Source organism: Heterodontus francisci, chromosome 28 (assembly GCF_036365525.1).
Source record: "Heterodontus francisci isolate sHetFra1 chromosome 28, sHetFra1.hap1, whole genome shotgun sequence".
Classification (NCBI taxonomy): Eukaryota; Metazoa; Chordata; class Chondrichthyes; order Heterodontiformes; family Heterodontidae; genus Heterodontus; species Heterodontus francisci.
In genome coordinates, this window is record NC_090398.1 from 21338614 (window position 1) to 21358972 (window position 20359).

At 44.5% G+C, this 20359-nt stretch overlaps 1 protein-coding gene across 4 annotated transcripts in view; it reads right to left on the bottom strand.

Annotated features, from left to right (window-relative positions):
* LOC137345302 (NACHT, LRR and PYD domains-containing protein 3-like) overlaps positions 1-20359 on the bottom strand; it is an 82261-nt gene that overhangs the window by 18705 nt on the left and 43197 nt on the right. For all 4 annotated transcript variants that reach the window (XM_068008803.1, XM_068008801.1, XM_068008802.1 and 1 more), the window contains one exon: positions 13725-15462. In XM_068008803.1, the coding sequence (XP_067864904.1) occupies positions 13725-15462 (1738 nt within the window). The remainder of the gene's footprint in view (positions 1-13724; positions 15463-20359) is intronic.

Below are 20359 nucleotides of genomic sequence, written 5' to 3' on the forward strand. Positions count from 1 at the left end.
TGTGGGGAAAAGCAAAACTAGAGGCCATCAATGTAAGATAGTCACCCACAAATCAAACAGCGAATTCATATTGGTCAGTCCTGTATGATGTGTTACCTCCCTGGTGCTGGGGTAAAGGACATCATGGAGAATTCCAACAAGCTGGAAATGTCGGGGAAACAAAGCCAGGGCTCCTTGTATAATGAGGGAGATAGCGAATATGACAAAATAAAAAAAGTGTATGAAGCATGTCAGGTGAATTCTTCAAGCACGAACCAGGCCAAACACAATGGGCTGGATTTTACCGAGCCCCTGATTTCAGGCTCCATGGTGGGGGAGGTGGAAGATGCCTCTGGCAGAGGCTCACCACGGAGCCCGACTCCGGGAGGGCCCGGCCTGATCCTCCTGGAGGTGACAAGGCTCTGTGACGGCACCCCTGCCGCTGGGCGGCGGGACCTGCATTGAAATATTTTAATGAATAGATTTAAATAAACTTACCTCGAATCTTCCGGGCCCACCACGATCTCCAGTGCGGCAGCCGGCACTCCCACACCTTCAATTCCCCGTCTGGGAAAAGCAGGCAGGACACTGGTGTGGGGTGGGAGGGGGGCGGGGGCGTGGAATTAAGATTTTAAGTTTGGGGGGGAGGGGCGGTGATGGGAGGACAGGGTCAAATAATCATCATCAGTATTGGGGAAAGTGGGAAGGGATGAACTTTAAACTTTGCACAGTCTGGGGGCAGGGGTGAAAGGTCACATTTCAAAGGTAAGGGTTTTGTGCGGGGAAAGGGCAAGTAGTTAATGTAATTCTTATTGGGGATAGGAAAGGGGCGTTAAAATTTTATTTGGTAAATTTTGGCGGCAGCGCTGGCTGCCCCAGCAAAATGGCACCAGCTCCTGCACACAGGCATCTGACACCATTGCCGGCATCGCAAAGCCTGCCCTCTCCACGTTGTCGGGGGATGCCGTGCCAGCTATTTAAATGAGCTGACGTGTGGGAGATTGCTGTGGCTCTGATCTGTGTGGTCATCTGAGAATGGAATGGCAGTTAACATAAAAGGGAACCCAAATATCTTCTCATGGCTTCTAAATGGTAAGAAACATAGAAACACAGAAAAAGTACAGCAAGCAAGGAGACCATTCAGCCCATCGTATCCATGCTGGCCAAACAAACTATCCACCCAAACTAATACCATCTACCAGCACCTGGTCCACAGCCCCGCAGGTTACAGCACCCTCGGTACATGTCCAGGTACCTTTTAAAAGAGTTTCTGCCTCCACCACCATTCCTGACAGTGAATTCCAGGCACCCACCACCCTCTGGGTGAAAACGTTTCCCCTCATGTGCCCTCTAATCCTTCCAGCAATCACCTTAAGGGCTTAAGGGGGTAGTAAGATGTGGGGTGAGGCCTCTTAGGGTCAAATAGGTTGATATATGCTTAGAGGTGCAGGACAAGACTAGAACATGAAATGAATACTTCGGATCGGTATTTACTAAGGAAGAGGAAGCTGACAAATTACCGATTGAAGTGGAGAGGGTAGGGGTAATGGATGGGGTGAAAATTGATAGGCAGGATGTACTGGAAAGGCTGACTCTGTTTAGAGTGCATATGTCACCTGGTCTGGATGTCTTGCATCCAGGTTGCTTAAGGAAGCGGGGGTGGAGATATGGAAGGGCTTTCCATAATCTTCCTATCTTCCCTACATACGGGGAAGGTGCTAGAGGATTGGAGAGTGACAAATGTGACACCCTTGTTCAAGAAAGTTTGTAAGAACATGTGTAGTAACTACAGACCAGTCAGTTTAATTGTGCTGGGTAAGATTTTGGAACCAATAATCAGGGAAAAAATTAACAGGTATTTGGAGAGGTTTGAGTTAATTACGGAGAGTCAGTACGGATTTGTAAAACACAGATCATGTTTGACTAATCTAACTGAATGTTTTTAATGATGTAAGAGAGAAGGTTGATGAGGGGAATTCGGTGGACGTTCTCGATATGGATTTTAAAATAGCTTTTGACAAAGTTCCACATAAAAGGCTGGTTAATAAAAAAATCGAGGTGCCTGGAATAGAAAGGTCAGTGTCAGCTTAGACAAAAAAACTGGTTTAAGGATGGAAACCAGTGAGTGGTGGTAAATGGTTGTTTATCAGACTACTGGATGATAGACATTGATATTCCCCAAGGGTCAGTGCTGGTGCACTGATTTTATTTGTGACATATATAAATGACTTGGATGTTGGAACAGAGTAAAATTTCAAAATTTACTGGTGATTCCAAACTCGAAGATGTAGCAGACTGTGAGGATGTCACCAATCGACTGTAACAGAACAGAGATAGACGAGAAATATAGGCAGACAAATGGAATTTAATACAGTGAAGTGTGAGGTGATGCATTTTGGCAGAATGGGGAGGGAGAGACAATATAGACTTAATGTCATAGTTCTAAAGAGTGTGGAGGGACAGAGGGACAATGTCTTCCCTAATCAGTACTGTCACCTCACTTCCCTTTTATCCTTCCCTATCTTTTCATCAATTCTGATGAAAGGTCACAGACCTGAAACGTTAACTCTGCTTCTCTCTCCACAGATGCTGCCTGACCTGCTGAGTATTTACTGCACTTTGTTTTTATTTCATATTCCCACATGCTGTTTGTGCTTGTGGCTCAACAAACTTATTCACCACACTTTGTGCTTATACACACATGTCTAAACATGTCTTTGTATTCCTTGTAATCCTTCTTAATCTCTCTATCTCTGTAATCTCCTCCAGCCTCACAACTCTCCGAGATATCTGTGCTCCTCTAATACTGGCCTCTTGTACATCCCTGATTTTAATCGCTCCACCATTGGTGACCTTCAGTTTTCTCGACCCCAAGCTCTGGAATACCCTCCCCAGACCACTTTCTTCCAATAAGACACTCCTTAAAACCTACTTTAGACCAAGCTTTTGATAACCTGATCTAATATCTCCATATAAAGAAAAAGACTTGCATTTCTATAGCGCTTTTCATGACCACCGGGCGTCTCAAAGCACTTTCCAGCCAGTGAAGTAAATAAAGCATCTTCAAAGAGATATAGATAGGTTAAGTGAGTGGGCAAAAATTTGGCAGATGGAGTATAATGTGGGAAAGTGTGTACTTGTCCACTTTGGCAGGAAGAATTGAAAAGCAGTATATTATTTAAATGGAGAGAGATTGCAGAACTGCAGTACAGAGGGATTTGGGTGTCCAGGTTTCATGGAGACGCCCAAGATCATGTCGTTGGCACCAGCTGGACCTCATCATCACAAGGTGAGTCTCTAAAAACAGTGTCCAAATCACACGCAGCTTCCACAGTGTGGACTGCGACACCGACCACTCCCTGGTATGCAGCAAAGATAGACTCAAACCAAAGAAGCTGCATTACTCCAAGCAGAAGGGCCGCCTGCTCATGAACACAAACAGAATTTCTTATCCATAGCTGTTACATAAGTTTCTAAATTCACTTGAAAAAGCCGTACAAAACACTCCTGCAGGGGATGCAGAGACCAAGTGGGCCCACATCAGAGACGCCATCTATGACTCAGCAATGACCACCTATGGCAAATATATGAAGCAGAATGCAAACTGGTTTCAATTTCACTTTGAAGAGCTGGAACCTGTCATAGCCGCAAAGCGCATTGCACTGTTGAACTATAAGAAAGGCCCCAGCGAGTTAACATCCGTAGCAGTTAAAGCAGCCAGAAGTGCTGCACAAAGAACAGCCAGGCGCTGTGCAAATGACGACTGGCAACACCTATGCAGTCGTATTCAGCTTGCCTCTGACACCGGAAACATCAGAGGAATGTATGATGGCATTGAGAGAGCTTTTGAACCAACCATCAAGAAGATCGCCCCCCTCAACTCTAAATCAGGGGTCACAATCATTGACAACACAAGCAAATGGACCGCTGGGTGGAGCACTACCTAGAACTGTACTCCAGGGAAAATGTTGTCATTGATTCTGCCCTCAATGCAGCCCAGTCTCTGCCAGTCATGGATGAGCTGGACAAACAGCCAACAAAATCGGAACTCAGTGATGCCATTGATTCTCTAGCCAGTGGAAACGCCCCTGGGAAGAACAGCATTATCCCTGGAATAATCAAGAGTGCCAAGCCTGCTATACTTTCAGCACTCCATGAACTGCTTTGCCTGTGCTGGGACGAGGGAGCAGTAACAAAGGACATGCACGATGCCAAAAGCATCACCCTCTACAAGAACAAGGGTGACCATGGTGACTGCAACAACTACCGTGGAATCTCCCTGCTCAGCACAGTGGGGAAAGTCTTCACACAAGTCGTTTTAAACGAATCTGGCTGAGCGTGTCTACCCTGAGGCACAGTGTGGCTTTCGAGAAGAGAGATCCACCATTGACATGCTGTTCTCCCTTCGCCAGCTACAGGAGAAATGCCGTGAACAACAGATGCCCCTCTACATTGCTTTCATAGATCTCACCAAAGCCTTTGACCTCGTCAGCCAGACGTGGTCTCTTCCGACTACTAGAAAAGATCGGATGTCCACCAAAGCTACAAAGTATCATCATCTTGTTCCATGACAATATGAAAGGCACAATTCAGCATAGCGGCGCCTCATCAGACCCCTTTCCTATCCTGAGTGGCGTGAAACAGTGCAGTGTTCTCGCACCTACACTGTTTGGGATCTTCTTCTCACTGCTGCTCTCACATTCCATCAGAAGAAGGAATTTTCCTCCACACAAGATCAGGTGGCAGGTTGTTCAACCTTGCCTGTCATTGAGCAAAGACCAAATTACGGAAGGTTCTCATCAGGGAACTCCTCGTTGCTGACGATGCTGCATTAACATCTCACACTGCAGAGACTCATCAACAGGTTTGCGGCTGCCTGCAACGAATTTGGCCTAACCATCAGCCTCAAGAAAATGAACATTATGGGACAGGACGTCAGAAATGCTCCATCCATCAATATCGGCGACCACGCTCTGGAAGTGATTCAAGAGTTCACCTACCTAGGCTCAACTATCACCAGTAACCTGTCTCTCGATGCAGAAATCAACAAGCGCATGGGAAAGGCTTCACTGCTATGTCCAGACTGGCAAAGAGAGTGTGGGAAAATGGCGCCCTGACACGGAACACAAAAGTCCGAGTGTATCAAGCCTTTGTCCTCACTATCTTGCTTTACGGCAGCAAGGACTGGACAACATATGTGAACCAAGAGCGATGTCTCAATTCATTCCATCTTAGCTGCCTCTGGAGAATCCTTGGCATCAGGTGGCAGGACTGTATCTCCAACACAGAAGTCCTCGAGGCGGCCAACATCCCCAGCATACACATCCTACTGAGCCAGCGGCGCTCGTGATGGTTTGGCTACGTGAGCCAAATGGAAGATGGCAGGATCCCCAAGGACACATTGTGCAGCGAGCTCGTCACTGGTATCAGACCCACTGGCCGTCCATGTCTCCGCTTTAAAGACGTCTGCAAACGCAATATGAAGTCCTGTGACATTGACCACAAGTCGTGGGAGTCAGTTGCCAGCGATCGCCAGAGCTGGCGGGCAGCCATAAAGGCGGGGCTAAAGTGTGGCGAGTCAAAGAGACTTAGCTGTTGGCAGGAAAAAAGACAGAAGCGCAAGGGGAGAGCCAACTGTGTAACAGCCCCGACAAACAATTTTATCTGTAGCGCCTGCGGAAGAGTCTGTCACTCTCGAATTGGCCTTTATAGCCACTCCAGAAGCTGCTTCACAAACCACTGACCACCGCCAGGCGCTTACCCATTGTCTCTCGAGACAAGGAGGCCAAAGAAAGAAAGATTACCTTCGAGGTCTGACTTTTTAACTTCCTCCCGAGCTCCTGAAAATCAGACTATAGAACCTCAATACCTGCCCTCCCTATGTCGTTGGTACTGATGTGTACCACAACTTCAAGCTTGCTTCCTTCCCCCTGCAAACTATTCGACACTCTCTCCTTTACCCCGGCATTAGGGAGACAACACACCATGTGGGACTCACAATGAGGGTTACAGAAATACCTGACTATGGAATCTCCTATAACCACTGCATTCCTACACTTTGCTGTTCCCCCTGTGCAGTCTCTTGCTCATTGGTGCCATGGTCTGGACTGCTCTCCAATGTGTTGTCATTCTCAGCAGTCTCCAATGGGAGGAGATGTTTCAGGTACAGGTTCAGTCCATTCCAACAAGGGTAAAAGTTAGTGGAACCAAAGCCAGGACTCCTGGGATGATGAACGAGATAGAGAATATACTGAAATAAGAAAAGGGTGTATGATTCATGTCAGCTGGATTCTTCATGAGAGAACCAGGACAAATACAATAAGTTGAAAGGGGAAGTGAAGAGCAAAATAAGACTGGCAAAGAGAGAATATGAGAATAGAATGGCAGTTAATATAAAAGGGAATCCAAAAATCTTCTGCCAGCATGTAAATGGTAAGCGGGTAGTCAGAGGCAGGGTGGGGTCTATTAGTAACTAAGGAGGTGATATATATTCAGAGACACAGGGCAAGGTTAAAATACCTAATCAGTACTTTGTATTGGTGTCTGCTAAGGAAGATGGTGCTGACAAAATAGCAGAAGTGGAGATGCTGGAGGAAATGGAGGTGAAAATTGCTTGGCCGGATGGACTGGAAAGGCTGGCTTTGCTTGGAGTGGATGGGTCGTCTGGTCCGGATGGCCTGTATCCCAGGTTGCTAAGGGAAGTGGGCTGGAGATAGCAGAAGGGCTTGTCATAATCTTCCAATCTTCCCTAGATACAGGGGAGGTGCCAGAGGATTGGAAAGTGGTAAATATGACACACTGACTCAAGATAGGGTGCAAGGACATTCTTAGTAACTACAGGACGGGCAGTTTAACATCAGTGGTGGGTAAGGTTTTCGATACAATAATCAGGGAAAAAACATTGATCAGCACTTGGAGAGGTTTATGTTAATTACGGAGAGCCAGCATAGATTTGTAAAATCTATGAGTCGTGTTGTTTTTCAGAGTGGAGAATGGTAGACAGGAGTCAGTACTGGGACCACTGCTTTTTTGATATATACAAATGACTTGGATATTGGAATACAGAGTAGAATTTCAAAATTTGCCAATGATACCAAACTTGGAGATGTGGCAAAAGTGAAAATCAGAAGGCAAAAGGGAGGGAGGAATTTAAAACAATCACTCTCCCTGGAGAAAAAGTAATGGGAATACTAATGGGACTAAAGGCTGACAAGTCCCATGGACCTGATGGCCTGAATCCGAGGGTCTTAAAGGAAGTGGCTGCAGAGATAGTGGATGCATTGGTTTTAATCTTCCAAAATTCCCGAGATTCTGGAAAGGTCCCAGTGGATTGGAAAAAACACAAATATAACACCTCTGTTCAAGAAAGAAGAGAGACAGAAAGCTGGAAACTACAGGCTAGTTAGCCAAACATCTATCGTTCAGAAAATGCGAGAATCCATTATTTGAAGAGGTAGTAGCAGGACATCTGGAAAAATCACAATACAATCAGGCGGAGTCAACATGGTTTTGTGAAAGGGAAATTGTGTTTGACAAATTTATTCGAGTTCTTTGAGGATGTAACGCGTAGGGTGGATAAAGGAGAACCAGTAAATGTAGTGTATGTGGATTTCCAACAGGTATTCGATAAGGTGCCACATAAAAGGTTACTGCACAAGATAAGAGCTCCTGGTATTTGGGGTGATATATTAACATGGATAGAGGACTGGCTAAGTGACTGGAAAGAGAGGGTCGGGATAAATGGGTCATTTTCAGGATGGCAAACTGTAACTAGTGGAGTGCCACAGGGATCAGTACTGAGGCCTCAACTACTTAAAATCTATATTAATGACTTAGATGAAGAGACTGAATGTATTGTAGCCAAATTTGCTCATGATATGAAGATAGGTATGAAAGCAAGTTGTGAGGAGTCTGCAAAGGGATATCGATACGTTAAGTGGGTGGGCAAATAAGGTGACCAAAACTGTACACAGTACTGCAGATGCGGACACAACAATGCGCTGTACTGTTGCAGCAAGACTTGCCTATTTTTATACGCCATCCCCTTTGCAATGAAGGCCAACATTCATTTGCCTTCCTAATTACTTAGTGTTCCTGCATGCTGACTGTTTGTGAGTCATGTACAAGGTCACCCAGGCACCTCTGGACCACAGCATTCTGCAGTCCCTCTCCATGCAAATAATTTTATTCCTGATGGCAGATGAAGTATAATGTGAAAAATGTGGAGTTGTCCACTTTAGCAGGAATACAATTATTTACATGGAGAGACACTGCAGAATGCTGTGGTCCAGAAGGACCTGGGTGACCTTGTACATGACTCACAAACAGTCAGCATGCAGGAACACTAAGTAATTAGGAAGGCAAATTAATGTTGGCCTTCATTGCAAAGGGGATGGCGTATAAAAATAGGCAAGTCTTGCTGCAACAGTACAGGGCATTGTTGTGTCCGCATCTGCAGTACTGTGTACAGTTTTGGTCACCTTATTTAAGGAGGGACACACTTGCATTGGAAGTAGTTCAGAGGTCACTAGGCTGATTCCTGAATGAGGGTGTCGGCCCTGAAAAGTTAGTCAAGTAACACTTTATACCCAGCATGCTCTAAGGCAGCTAAAGATAAGTGCAGAACTTGCTGAAGTAAGCTAACAGACATGTCGAAGCTTGTGGTTCGGGATATGTGACCATGAGACTAGAGTGTTGAACAAGAATAGATAAAAGAGGAACAGATATAGGGGAATGAACAGTGGTTGTTGTAAACAAGTCTGGACTTCCGTCCAGGTGGCTAAATGGCTAATGTTGTCCAAAGATGAGATAATGCTTGAAGATTTGTGCAAAACAAGATCATGTGAGTCATGGGTTGAACAAGGAGCCTTCAAAGAATATATAAGGGTTAAAACTGGAGGGTATTCTCGGCGAGAACCCGGGAACAACTCTCGAAGACAGGACCCTGAGTCTGGAGGCTCAGTGATCAACCGTGACAAGAGACTGATTACCTCTGTGTTGATGGAAAGGATCTTGTACAAGAAGTGAGACTTGTACTTATAAGCTTTTGTATGCTTTAAGTGATTCTATTACTAATAAAGTGAAGTTATACGAGACACGGTTTTAGTGTATCTTTGTCTGTCACATCAGTTGATACCCTACAGAGAAAAAGGGTCAACAAGGGGTTTGTCTGATGAGGAAAGGTTGAGCAAGTTGGACGTATACTCATGGGAGTTTAGAAGATTGAGATGTGATCGAATTGAAAAATATAAGATTCTGAGGGGACTTGACAGGGTAGATGCTGAGGGGATGTTTCCCCTAGTGGGGAATGTAGAAGTGGGGGGTGACCAGACGTTCAAACTAAGGGGCCTCCCATTTAAGACAGAGATGAGGAGGAACTTCTTCTCTGAGGGTTGTTAGTGTTTGGAATTCTCTTCCCCAGAGAGCAGTGGAGGCTGGATTATTGAATATATTCAAGGCTGAGTTAGACAGGTTTCTGATTGACAAGAGAGTCAAGGTTTATTGGGGGCAGGCAGGAAAGCGGAGTTAAAACCACAATTAGGGCGGCACAGTGGTGCAGTGGTTAGCACCGCAGCCTCACAGCTCCAGGGACCCGGGTTCGATTCCAGGTACTGCCTGTGTGGAGTTTGCAAGTTCTCCCTGTGTCTGCGTGGGTTTTCTCCGGGTGCTCCGGTTTCCTCCCACAAGCCAAAAGACTTGCAGGTTGATAGGTAAATTGGCCATTATAAATTGTCACTAGTATAGGTAGGTGGTAGGGAAATATAGGGACAGGTGGGGATGTTTGGTAGCAATATGGGATTAGTGTAGTATTAGTATAAATGGGTGGTTGATGTTCGGCACAGACTCGGTGGGCCGAAGGGCCTGTTTCAGTGCTGTATCTGTAATCATAATCTTAATCTTAGATCTGTCATGATCTTATTGAATGACGGAACAGACTCGAGGGGCTGAATGGCCTACTCCTGCTCCTATTTCTAATGTTCTTTTGAGGATGATACTAATCGCCTGCATCAGGACATTGATAGGCTATCAGAATGGGCAGACAAATAGCAGATGGAATGTCATACAGCGAAGTGTGAGGTGATGCACTTGACAGAAGGGATAGGGAGAGGCAATATCGACTTAATGGCACAGTTCGAGACTGTGCAGGAACAGAGAGACCTGGGGATTCATGTGCATGGGTCTTTGAACAAGGTAGGACATATTGGGAGAGTAGTTAACAAAGTTTATGGGATTTTTAAAATGTTTTTTATTCATTCATGAGATGTGGGCATCACTGGCTATACCAGCATTTATTGCCCATCCCTAATTGCCCTTGAGAAGATGGTGGTGAGCTACCTTCCTGAAGCGCTGCAGTCCATGTGAGATAGGTACACCCACAGTGCTGTTAGGGAGGTAGTTCCAGGATTTTGAACCAGCGACAGTGAAGGAACGGCGATATAGTTCCAAGTCAGGATGGTGTGTGACTTGGACGGGAACTTGTAGGTGGTGATGTTCCCATGCATCGGCTGCCCTTGTCCTTTGAGGTGGTAGAAGTCGCGGGTTTGGAAGGTGCTGGTGGGTGGTGGGAACTGACCCCGTGTCGGTGGGTGGTTGGACCTGACCCCGTGTCTGTGGGTGACGGGACCTGACCCCGTGCCGGTGAGTGGTGGGACCCGACCCCGTGACGGTGGGTGACGGGACCCTGGGGCAGCATTTTAACAGCAGCCAATTCAGACTTTAACTCTTTAACTCCGCCGGTGCCAGGCAGACAGGCCTCAGCGATCAGGAGGAGGGGGAAATTACTCTTCTATCGTTGGTGCTGTAGCCACGAGGGTGACCATTGTGAGCAGGAGGCCTCTTCATGGACCATGGAGCAGCCATAAAGGAGGATTTACCTGGCACTCTCCCAATATCAGCGAGGGTGGGAGTTGCCTCTTCATTGGGCACTTAATTGCCTCAATTGGCTGCCCGGTGGGTGGCAGTGCCACTGAGGTTCCCACTGCTGGTAAAATGCCCTGGACAAAAGAAGGTTGAGAGGAGATCTGATAGAGATGTACAAGATTATGACTGGTTTAGATAAGGGAGACAAAGAATATTTGTTGCCATTAGCTGATGGTACAAGGACTGGACAAAGTTTGAGTATTTGAGCAAAACATACAGGGGGTACATGAGGAGTAACTTTTATGTTTTACAGTGAGATACATCGAAAATAGGAGGAGTCGGCCATTCGGCCATTCAGCCCTGCTCCACCATTCAGAAAAGATCATGGCTGATCGTCTAATTCAGTACTCTGTTCCCACTTTCTCCCCATATTCCTTGATCCCTTTGGCACTAATATATCTATCTCCTTCTTGAATATATTTCATGACTTGGCCTCCACTGCCTTCTGCAGTAGAGAATTCCACAGGTTCACCACCCTCTGAGTGAAGAAATTTCTCCTCATCTCGGTTCTCAATGGTATACCCCGTATCCTGAGACTGTGACCCCTGGTTCTGGACTCCCCAGCCATCGGGAACATCCTCCCTGCATCTAGCCTGTCTAGTCCTGTTAGAATTTTATAGATTACTATGAGATCCCCTCTCATTCTTCTAAACTCTAGTGAATATAGGCCTAGTCGACCAAATCTCTCCTCATTCGTCAATCCTGCCATGGCAAAAACATCCATCCCCAGATAAGTCCAAAACTGCACACAATACTCCAGATGTGGTCTCACCAAGGCCCTGTATAACTGCAGTAAGGCATCCTTGCTCCTGTACTCAAATCCTCATGCAATGAAAGCCAACATACCATTCGACTTCCTAAATGCTTGCTACATCTGAATGCTTGCTTTTAGCAACTGGTTTACAAGGACACCCAGGTCTCGTTGCACCTCCCCCTTTCCCAATCTATCACCATTCAAATAATCTGCCTTTCTGTTTTTACAACCAAAGTGGATAACCTCACATTTATCCACATTATACTGCATCTGCCTTGCATTTGCCCACTCACCCAACTTGTGCAAATCACATTGGAGCCTCTTTGGATCACCCTCACAGCTCACATTCCCCCTCCAGCTTTGCGTCGTCTGCAAACTTGGAAATGTTACATTCTGTTCCCTCACCCAAGTCATTAATATATATTGTGAATAGCTGGGGCCCAAGCACTGATCCCTGCGGTACCCCACTAGTCAGTGCCTGCAACCCGGAATAAGATCCGTTTAATCCTACTCTTTGTTTCCTGTCTGTCAACCAATTTTCAATCCATGCCAGTATATCCATTCCCCAGGATTTTATATAACAAGGAGAATTGATTCTGTCCCATTGTAAGTTTTAAATGTGCCTGTGCTCCTATTTTACAGGGGAGGGGAGTCTCTCACTTTATTCCCCATTAAACTGGTGCTGCATTTATTTCAAATGTAACTGGTCCGACAGTATGGGGAATTTTTGGAAGTTCCCTCCAAGATTGGGGCTTCACACAAGGGGACGGATCACTGGAAATTCCCGGGTTCAGGCCACCAGGTTTTTCCCAGGAGCTGCTGCTGTGAGGCCCCACCACTGACTTGTGTCAGTGTGTGTGTCTGGTGTGTGTCTGTACTCTGGGGTTAATACCGCACAACACGTTAGATTGGAACCTTTTTATCAGCAAGTTTAACTTCCCAAATGTCACTCTTTACTTAATGTTCAGGACTGTGAATAATTCTAAACATTTACAGCTAAAATAATTCCTGTTTCCCCAATACACCCAATCCAGGAAACATCTCCCTCGATGTACACATCCTGCATGGGATTGGATTAAATATCTAATGTTAATTATTTAAACTCGGGTTTCTGTCCTGTTTCTAGTTAAAATGCTGGATGTGGAAAACATTTGACGTTAATTTTCTGTTCTGCTGGTTTATATTTTATATTTACATTTTGCTGTACAGCCTTATTAATGATGATTTATTGTAATTAAATTATCAGACCCTTTCAGTAACCTGTATTTACTGATTCCATACAGATTGTAAAATCCCAAATGGTTCACAAGGATCCATTTTACATTTTCCCGTCCTGATGGTAAAACTAAACAATCCTCTTATTATTTGCCACCGTTGTGTTGAATCTGTTTCTCTCTGGTTTAACTGAACTGCAGCCGAAGGTTAACAGCTAAAACTGTGCAAGGCATGAAGGGAAAAGTTGCCAGCTTTACACAAGGAGAAGGAGCTGTGAAGCAGCTGAAGTCATTACTTTCCAGCCTGCTAGGCAGTGGGTGATAAAACATTCGATGAGACTGTGGGATGCTGTGAGGCAAGGTTACAGATAAGAAGGAAGGCCAGCAGATGTATTTTGATTTTAAAACTAAGCAGACAGACGACTCCAGGCCCTGAGTGTACGTGACAAAGAACATTCACGATGCTGGGAGAAACTGGATAAGAAGGGGAGGCGAGGAGCCCCGAAAGGAGAAGACCTGCAGGACCATCACGGAAAGGGAACCCTGAGTTCACTTCAGTGAAGAGAACCCATCAGAGGGAGACTGATCACCTCACCTCACAACGGGTAGTATTGAAGTCCAAGCTATGAGTCTTGTGATTTATTGTAGTTTAACAAGTGAAATAACAAGTAGCTAAGTGATTTAAGTAACAATTAAAGTGTTTCCGAAGTATCTTGTGCAGGTGTCTTTTGTCTGCCACGTCAGTTGACACCTGAGTTTGAGGGTCAACAGAAATATTTCTTTCCCTTCATTACAGAGCAACAAGACAATCTGTGACTGTTCGATACATCAACAGTTCGAGACAAATAAACAGTTACCGCAACTCCTGGCATTTGTGCAGTATGGGTCCCAGCCGCTGGAGTCCTTCACACTGAATGTAGCAGTAATATAGATCGAGGCTTTTTATGGTATCGCAGAAACCAATAACGTGAGACAGGACCGCACAGTCAATTGGGGTTAGTCGCAATCCACTAAATGTAAGTGTGTTCACAGATCCCACTGTGTCCTGAACCAGTGCTTTATTCTGAGACTCGAACAGGTAGTGCAATGTGTTCAGGAGGTTCCTTTTACCAGTTTCACTCTCTGTGTTTCCAATCTGTCCTTTAACCGTCTCCTTCACCCAGTCAATCACTTGACAGGTTGTTTGATGAGGAAATGGACCCAGAAACTCCTCCAGGGGTCGAGCTGCCTGTGGGGAGGAGAGACCAGCAACAAAACGCAGAAATATCTCAAATCTCCCATCCTTCTTCCTGTGAGCATCGCTGAGGAGATTCCGGAAGTCCCCGCGACCTGCCGTTAGGAATTGTGCGAGTGCGGCTACAAACTCTTGGATGGTGAGGTGCGGGAATGTGTAAACCACACTCTGGACAGAATCATCTCTCTCCAAAAGTTCCATCAGGAATCCAGACAGGAACTGGGAAGGTTGCAGATTGTACTCGATCAAATCTCCATTTCTAAACACAATCTTCTTCCTGGAGACTCCTGTGAAGGCCATCTCACCGATCTTCAGTAACACATCACGGGGGTTTTCAATCTCTCGGCTATGGTTTTTCAGAATGTTGTAAATATAGTAGGAATATAGCTGGGTGATGGTCTTGGGAACTTGCTGCTGTTTCCTGTCTCTTTGTGTAAAGAAGGGACCCAGTGACAGACAGAGGATCCAGCAGCAGGAAGGGTTGTAGCTCATGGTGTAGAGGATCTCGTTCTCCTCCACGTGTTTGAAAACAGCTGCTGCCACCGTCTGATCTTCAAAAAACTTGTTGAAATATTCCTTCCGTTCATCACCAACAAATCCCAGGATTTCAGCCCAGACACTGACCTCAGTCTTTTCCAATAAATGTAATGCAGTGGGACGACTGGTCACTAACACTGAACATCCTGGGAGCAGCTTGTGTTGTATTAAACTGTACACAATGTCAGACACTTCACACCAGCATTCGGGATCTGTGCACATGGACTGAGGTTCTGTATTTCTCCGATTGTCACCAAAATCGATCGTGTCCTTGAATTCATCCAAACCATCAAATATAAACAGCAATCCCTCTGGATTCTTCCAGAGCTCTCCCAGAACATTCCCAAAGTAAGGATACTGATCCAGTATCAGATTCCTCAGGTTTATTTTACAGTTAATAGTATTCAAATCCCGGAATTTAAAACTGAAAACAAATTGAAAGTGTGGGTATATTTTCCCAGTGACCCAGTCATAAACAATCTTTTGTACCATTGTTGTTTTTCCAATCCCCAGGACTCCACTCACTGCTGCTGAACTCCCAGATTTGGGGTTTCTCTGGGAAAAACTGCTCTGGAATAATTGATCAGTTCGGATTTTTTCCAGTTTTTTCTGGAGATGTTTCTCTCTCGACTCTTCATGGTCTCGGCCTCTTACCAGCAGTTCATGTTCTACAAGTGTCCGATCTCGAACAGTAGAAATGACCGTTAGCTCAGCGTATCGATCAACCAGCTGGAAAATCTTAACCTTCTCCTTTATTAGGATAGTGTTCACTCTCAGTGTTTCAGTTTGTACCCGGAGTGTTTCCTTGTGTTTCTGTTGAACATCTTCAATTAGAACAGACAGAAAGTGGTTTTCAATGTTCGCTGTGTTAACACAACAATTTCTCATTGCTATTTTACTGAATAGCTAGATTTAATTCACAGCTTTAACAGAGGTGCATATTAGAATTAGAACCCAGTTATTGGAAACCTCGCTTGAAACTGAATAATTCTGAGAAAAGTTTCAAACTCTCCTTTGATTCTAATATTTACTGAACCTAGAGATTTCTCTGAAGGTGATATTTTCCCTCTGATGGTTAATACTATCCAGCCTATACAATAAACATCTCATTACAAATCCACACATGATCCTCGTATACAACAGTAGATGTTCTCGTGGATCAATCTTCACAATGGTCAGTGTTGCTGATCTTCTGCAGCAATGGGAAATAGGACATTGGATATCAGTGGGAGAGGAACAGACTGTGAGTGGTCACGAGCTCCACTGTTATTGCAGCAGGCCTTAGAATAGAATATAATCACACAAAGCTTACGGCACAGAAAGAAGCCATGTGGCCCATCATGCCGAAATAAATCCCACTTTCCAGCATGTGGTCCATTTGGTCCTGCTGGTTACAGCACTTCAGCTGGACATCCAGGCACCTTTTAAATGAGATGAGAGTTTCTGCCTCTACCACCCTTTCAGGCAGTGAGTTCCAGACCCCCACCACCCTCTGGGTGAAAATATTTTCCTCATCTTCACTGACCTCTCTGCAAATGTAAATAGGCCCTTCACCTCCACTCTATCCAGGCCCTTCACAATTTTGTACATCTCAATTAGATCTCCCCTCAACCTCCTCTGTTCCAAAGAGAACAACCCCAGCCTATCCAATCTTTCCTCATAGCTGCATTTTTCCATTCCTGGCAACATCCTCATAAATCTCCTCTGTACCCTCTCCAGTTCAATTACATTGTAATTGCTGTAATGAGGTGACCAGAACTGCACACAGTACTCAAGTTGTGGCCTAACTAATGAGTTATCCAGTTCCAGCATAACCTCCCTGCTCTTGTATTGTATACCTCGGCTGATAAAGGAAAGGATTCCATATTCTTTCATAACCTTTCAGGAATCTGTGCACATTCACTCCAAGGTCCCTCACTTCTCAGTATCCTCCCACTTATAACCTGCTCCTGACCCCATATCCTCACCATCACAATAACCACCTGTTCCCACTTCACCTCATTTACTGCTGAAACCTTCATCAATGGTTTTGTTAACTCCAGACTCAACTATTCCAATGATCTCCTGGTCAGCCTCCCACCTTGCATCATCTGTACCTGGACACCCAAAAATGGATTTTCACTGGAAAAAACTGCTTCGGAACAATTGATCAGTTTGGATCTTTACAGTTTTCTCTGGAGAAGTTTCTCTCTCCAATCTTCCTGGTCTCGGCCTCTTGCCACCAGTTCAGGTTCAAACCTGAGCTCATCCAAAACTCTGCTATCTGTATCCTAACTCTCACCAAGTCCCGTTCACCTATCAACCCTGTGCTTGCTGACCTACATTGGCGTCTGGTCCAGCAACGTATCGATTTAAACATTAGAATTCTTGTTTAAAAATCCCTCTACAGCCACACCCCTCCCTTCCTTTAACCTCCTCCAGCCCTAAAACCCTCCGAGAACTCTGCGTTTCTCCAACTCTGGACTCTTGAGCGTCCTCAGTTTTCAATGTTCTATCATTGGCGGCCATGCCTTCAGCTTCCTTGTTCCTGATCTCTGGGATTCCCTCCTAAAACCTCTCCCTCTTTCAGCAGAATTCCCACTGTATTTTATCAGGTCTTGTACAGGTTCTCTGTTGTATTATGTGCACTGGGAGAGAGACAGACTGTGAATGGTCAGTAGTTAAACTGCTGTTGTTTCATGACTCGGGCAGGATATCTGGGTATTACATGCACTTCTGCAGTCACCTGATGACAGGTTCAGATCACTGTCATTCTGATGATGCAGAGGGGAATCAGAAAGTTCATATAATGTTCAAAAATAAATTACTGTGGATGCTTGAAATGTGAATTAAAAACAGAAAATGTGGGAAATACTCAGCTCAGGCAGCATGTGTGGAGAAAGAAACAGAGTTAACGTTTCAGGTCAACTGTCTATCGTCAACTGGAAGATGTTAGAGATGTAACAGATATTAAACAAGTACAGAGGCAGGAAAAGGTGGGAGCAGGGATAAGATCTAAAGGGAAGAACTGTGATAGGTTGGTAGGTAAGGAAGATTAAATGACAAAAGGGATGATGGTGTAAGGCAAAATGAGAAGATAATACGACAAATAAAGAAATAAAAGATAGGTCTGGAGGAGAGAAGATGCTGGAAATACTCAGCAGGTTGGGCAGCGTCTGTGGAGACAGAAACAGTTAGTGTTTCAGGTTTGTGACCTTTCATCAGAACAGTTCTGTTTCTCTTTCCACAGATGCTGCCAGATCTGCTGAGCATTTCCAGCAATTTCTGTTTTTATTTCAGATTTCCAGCAACTGCAGTGTTTTGCTTTTGTTTGGAACTAGAGGATGTGTGAATCCAAATAGCAGCATCATGACCAATAGCTGCTGTCCAGAAAAATGGGGGCAGAGATTATGAGCCAAATTATTAAACTCAAGGTTGACACTGGAAGGCTGTAATGTGCCTAATGGAAAGCTGAGGTGCTTTCCCTCAAGCTTAAATTGAGCTTCATTGGAATAGTGTAGGACAAGAACAGAAAGTTAAGAGTTGGAGTGAGGCAGAGAATTAAAATAATAGGCAGCAGAGAACTGACTATGGCACCGTGGTACAGGAAGCCATTCAAATGGGAGGAGTAAATAGGAATGTAGTAATAGTCGGAGACAGTATAGCCAGGGGATAGACATTGTTCTCTGTGGCCAAGAGCGAGAGTCCAGAAGTCTGTATTGCCTGCCCTGTGCCAGGGTTCAGTGCATCTGCTCAGGCTGGAGAGGAACTTGCAGTGGGAGAGGGAGGAACCAGTTGTTGTGGTCCATGTGGGTACCAACAACATAGACAGAACTAGGAAAGAGGTTCTGCATAGAGAGTATGAGTATTTAACTAGGGGTTAAATTAAAAAGCAGAACTTCTAGGTAATAATCTTTGCATTATTATCTGAGCCACAAGCAAATTGGAGTAGGGTAAATAAGATTAGAGCATTAAAGTGGCTCAAAGATTGATGTGGGAGAAATGGGTTTTGATTCATGGGGCACTGGCGCCAGTACTGGGGATAGTGGGAGCTGTACCATTAGGACAGTCTTTACCTGAACCATGCTGGATCCGGTGTTCTGGCAAATCGTATAACTAGGGCAGTAGAGAGGGCTTTAAACTAAATAGTGGGGGCAAGGGATCAAGAGAGGGAAGATGTGATAATTTGGAGGGAGAAAAGGCAAGAGACCAAGATAGCCATCAGGGAATTGATAATCTAAGTGTGGCAGGAAGGGAAGATTGGAGGGAAGCGAAACTGGTAACAGGAAGTAAGAGTAGTAAGCAAAATCAGAAGCTAGACAAAGCAAAGGCAGCATCAAACAGGATCAGAATGCAGAATGATGTTAGAAAGAGAAAGTTAAGGGCACTCTATCAGAATGTACGCAGCATTTGCAACAAGGTAAATGATTTGAAGTCACAAACAGGTAACTGGTATGATTTAATGACCATTACAGAGATGTGGTTACAGGGTGACCAAGACTGGGAAGTGAATATTCAAGGATATCTGTGATTTAGGAAGAATAGGCAAAAAGGAAAAGGAGATGGGGTCGTGCTCTTAAGAAGGGACAAGTTCAGAACATGAGTGAGAGAAGATCTTAGATCGAAGGATCAAGTTGAATCAATTTTGGTGGATCTAAGAAACAGCCAGGGGCAGCAAACATTGGTGGGAGTTATTTATAGCACACCAAACAGTAGTGGTAATGATGGGCATGATATAAATCAGAAAATTAGAGATGCATGTAATATGGGTAATACAGTAATAATATGCTCCTTCAATTAACATATATACTGGGTAAACCTAATCCGCACTAATGCTGTGGAGGATGAATTACTGGAGTGTGTACAAGGTAGTTTCCTGGTGCATTATGTTGTAGAACCAACTAGGATCGGGCTATTTTAGATTCAGTAGTATTGAATGTGAAAGGGCTAATTAATAACCTTACTTTCCAGAAACCTTTGGGAAATAGTGACCATAATATGATATGATTTACATTAACATTGAAAGTAATATAGCTCATTCTGTAGCTAGGGTCTTAAATCTGAACAACAGAAAACTATGAAAGTATGAGCGGCAAGTTGGTTATGGTAGATTGGGCAAATACACAAAGATTTGACAGCAGACAGGCAATGGCTAGTATTTAAAGAAGTATTACATGGGTCTACAACAAATATACATTCCTTGAGGACACAAAAATCCAACAGGAAAGATCTATTAATTGTGGCTAACAAAAGAAGATAAAGACTCCATTAGATCAAAGGAAGTGCCTTATGAGGCACTTTATGTGCCAGAAAAAGCAATAAGCCCAAGGATTGGGAGCAATTTAGAATCCAGCAAAGGATGACCAAGAAACTGATAAAGGAGAAACAGAATATGAATGCACGCTAGCGAGAAACATAAAGGCGGACTGTAAAAGTATCTTTAGGTATATGCAAAGGAAAAGATTAGCAAGGACAAGTGTGGGTGGGTCCCTTACAGGGAGAGACAAAGAATTTATAATGGAGAATAGGAAAATGGCGAAGAAACTAAACAATTGCTTTGTGTCTGTTTTCACAGAGGAAAGAATAAACAGTATACTGCATTGTTTAATTTTGGTCCTGGTTTCCTATAATGCAGGTTTGGGAAATAAAACAATGTTTTTGTTTGTCATTACATTGGGTTCAGAAATAACTCCAGAGTTAAAGGTTATTCTTTGAGTAGAATGAGATTCTCTCTTTCACTGT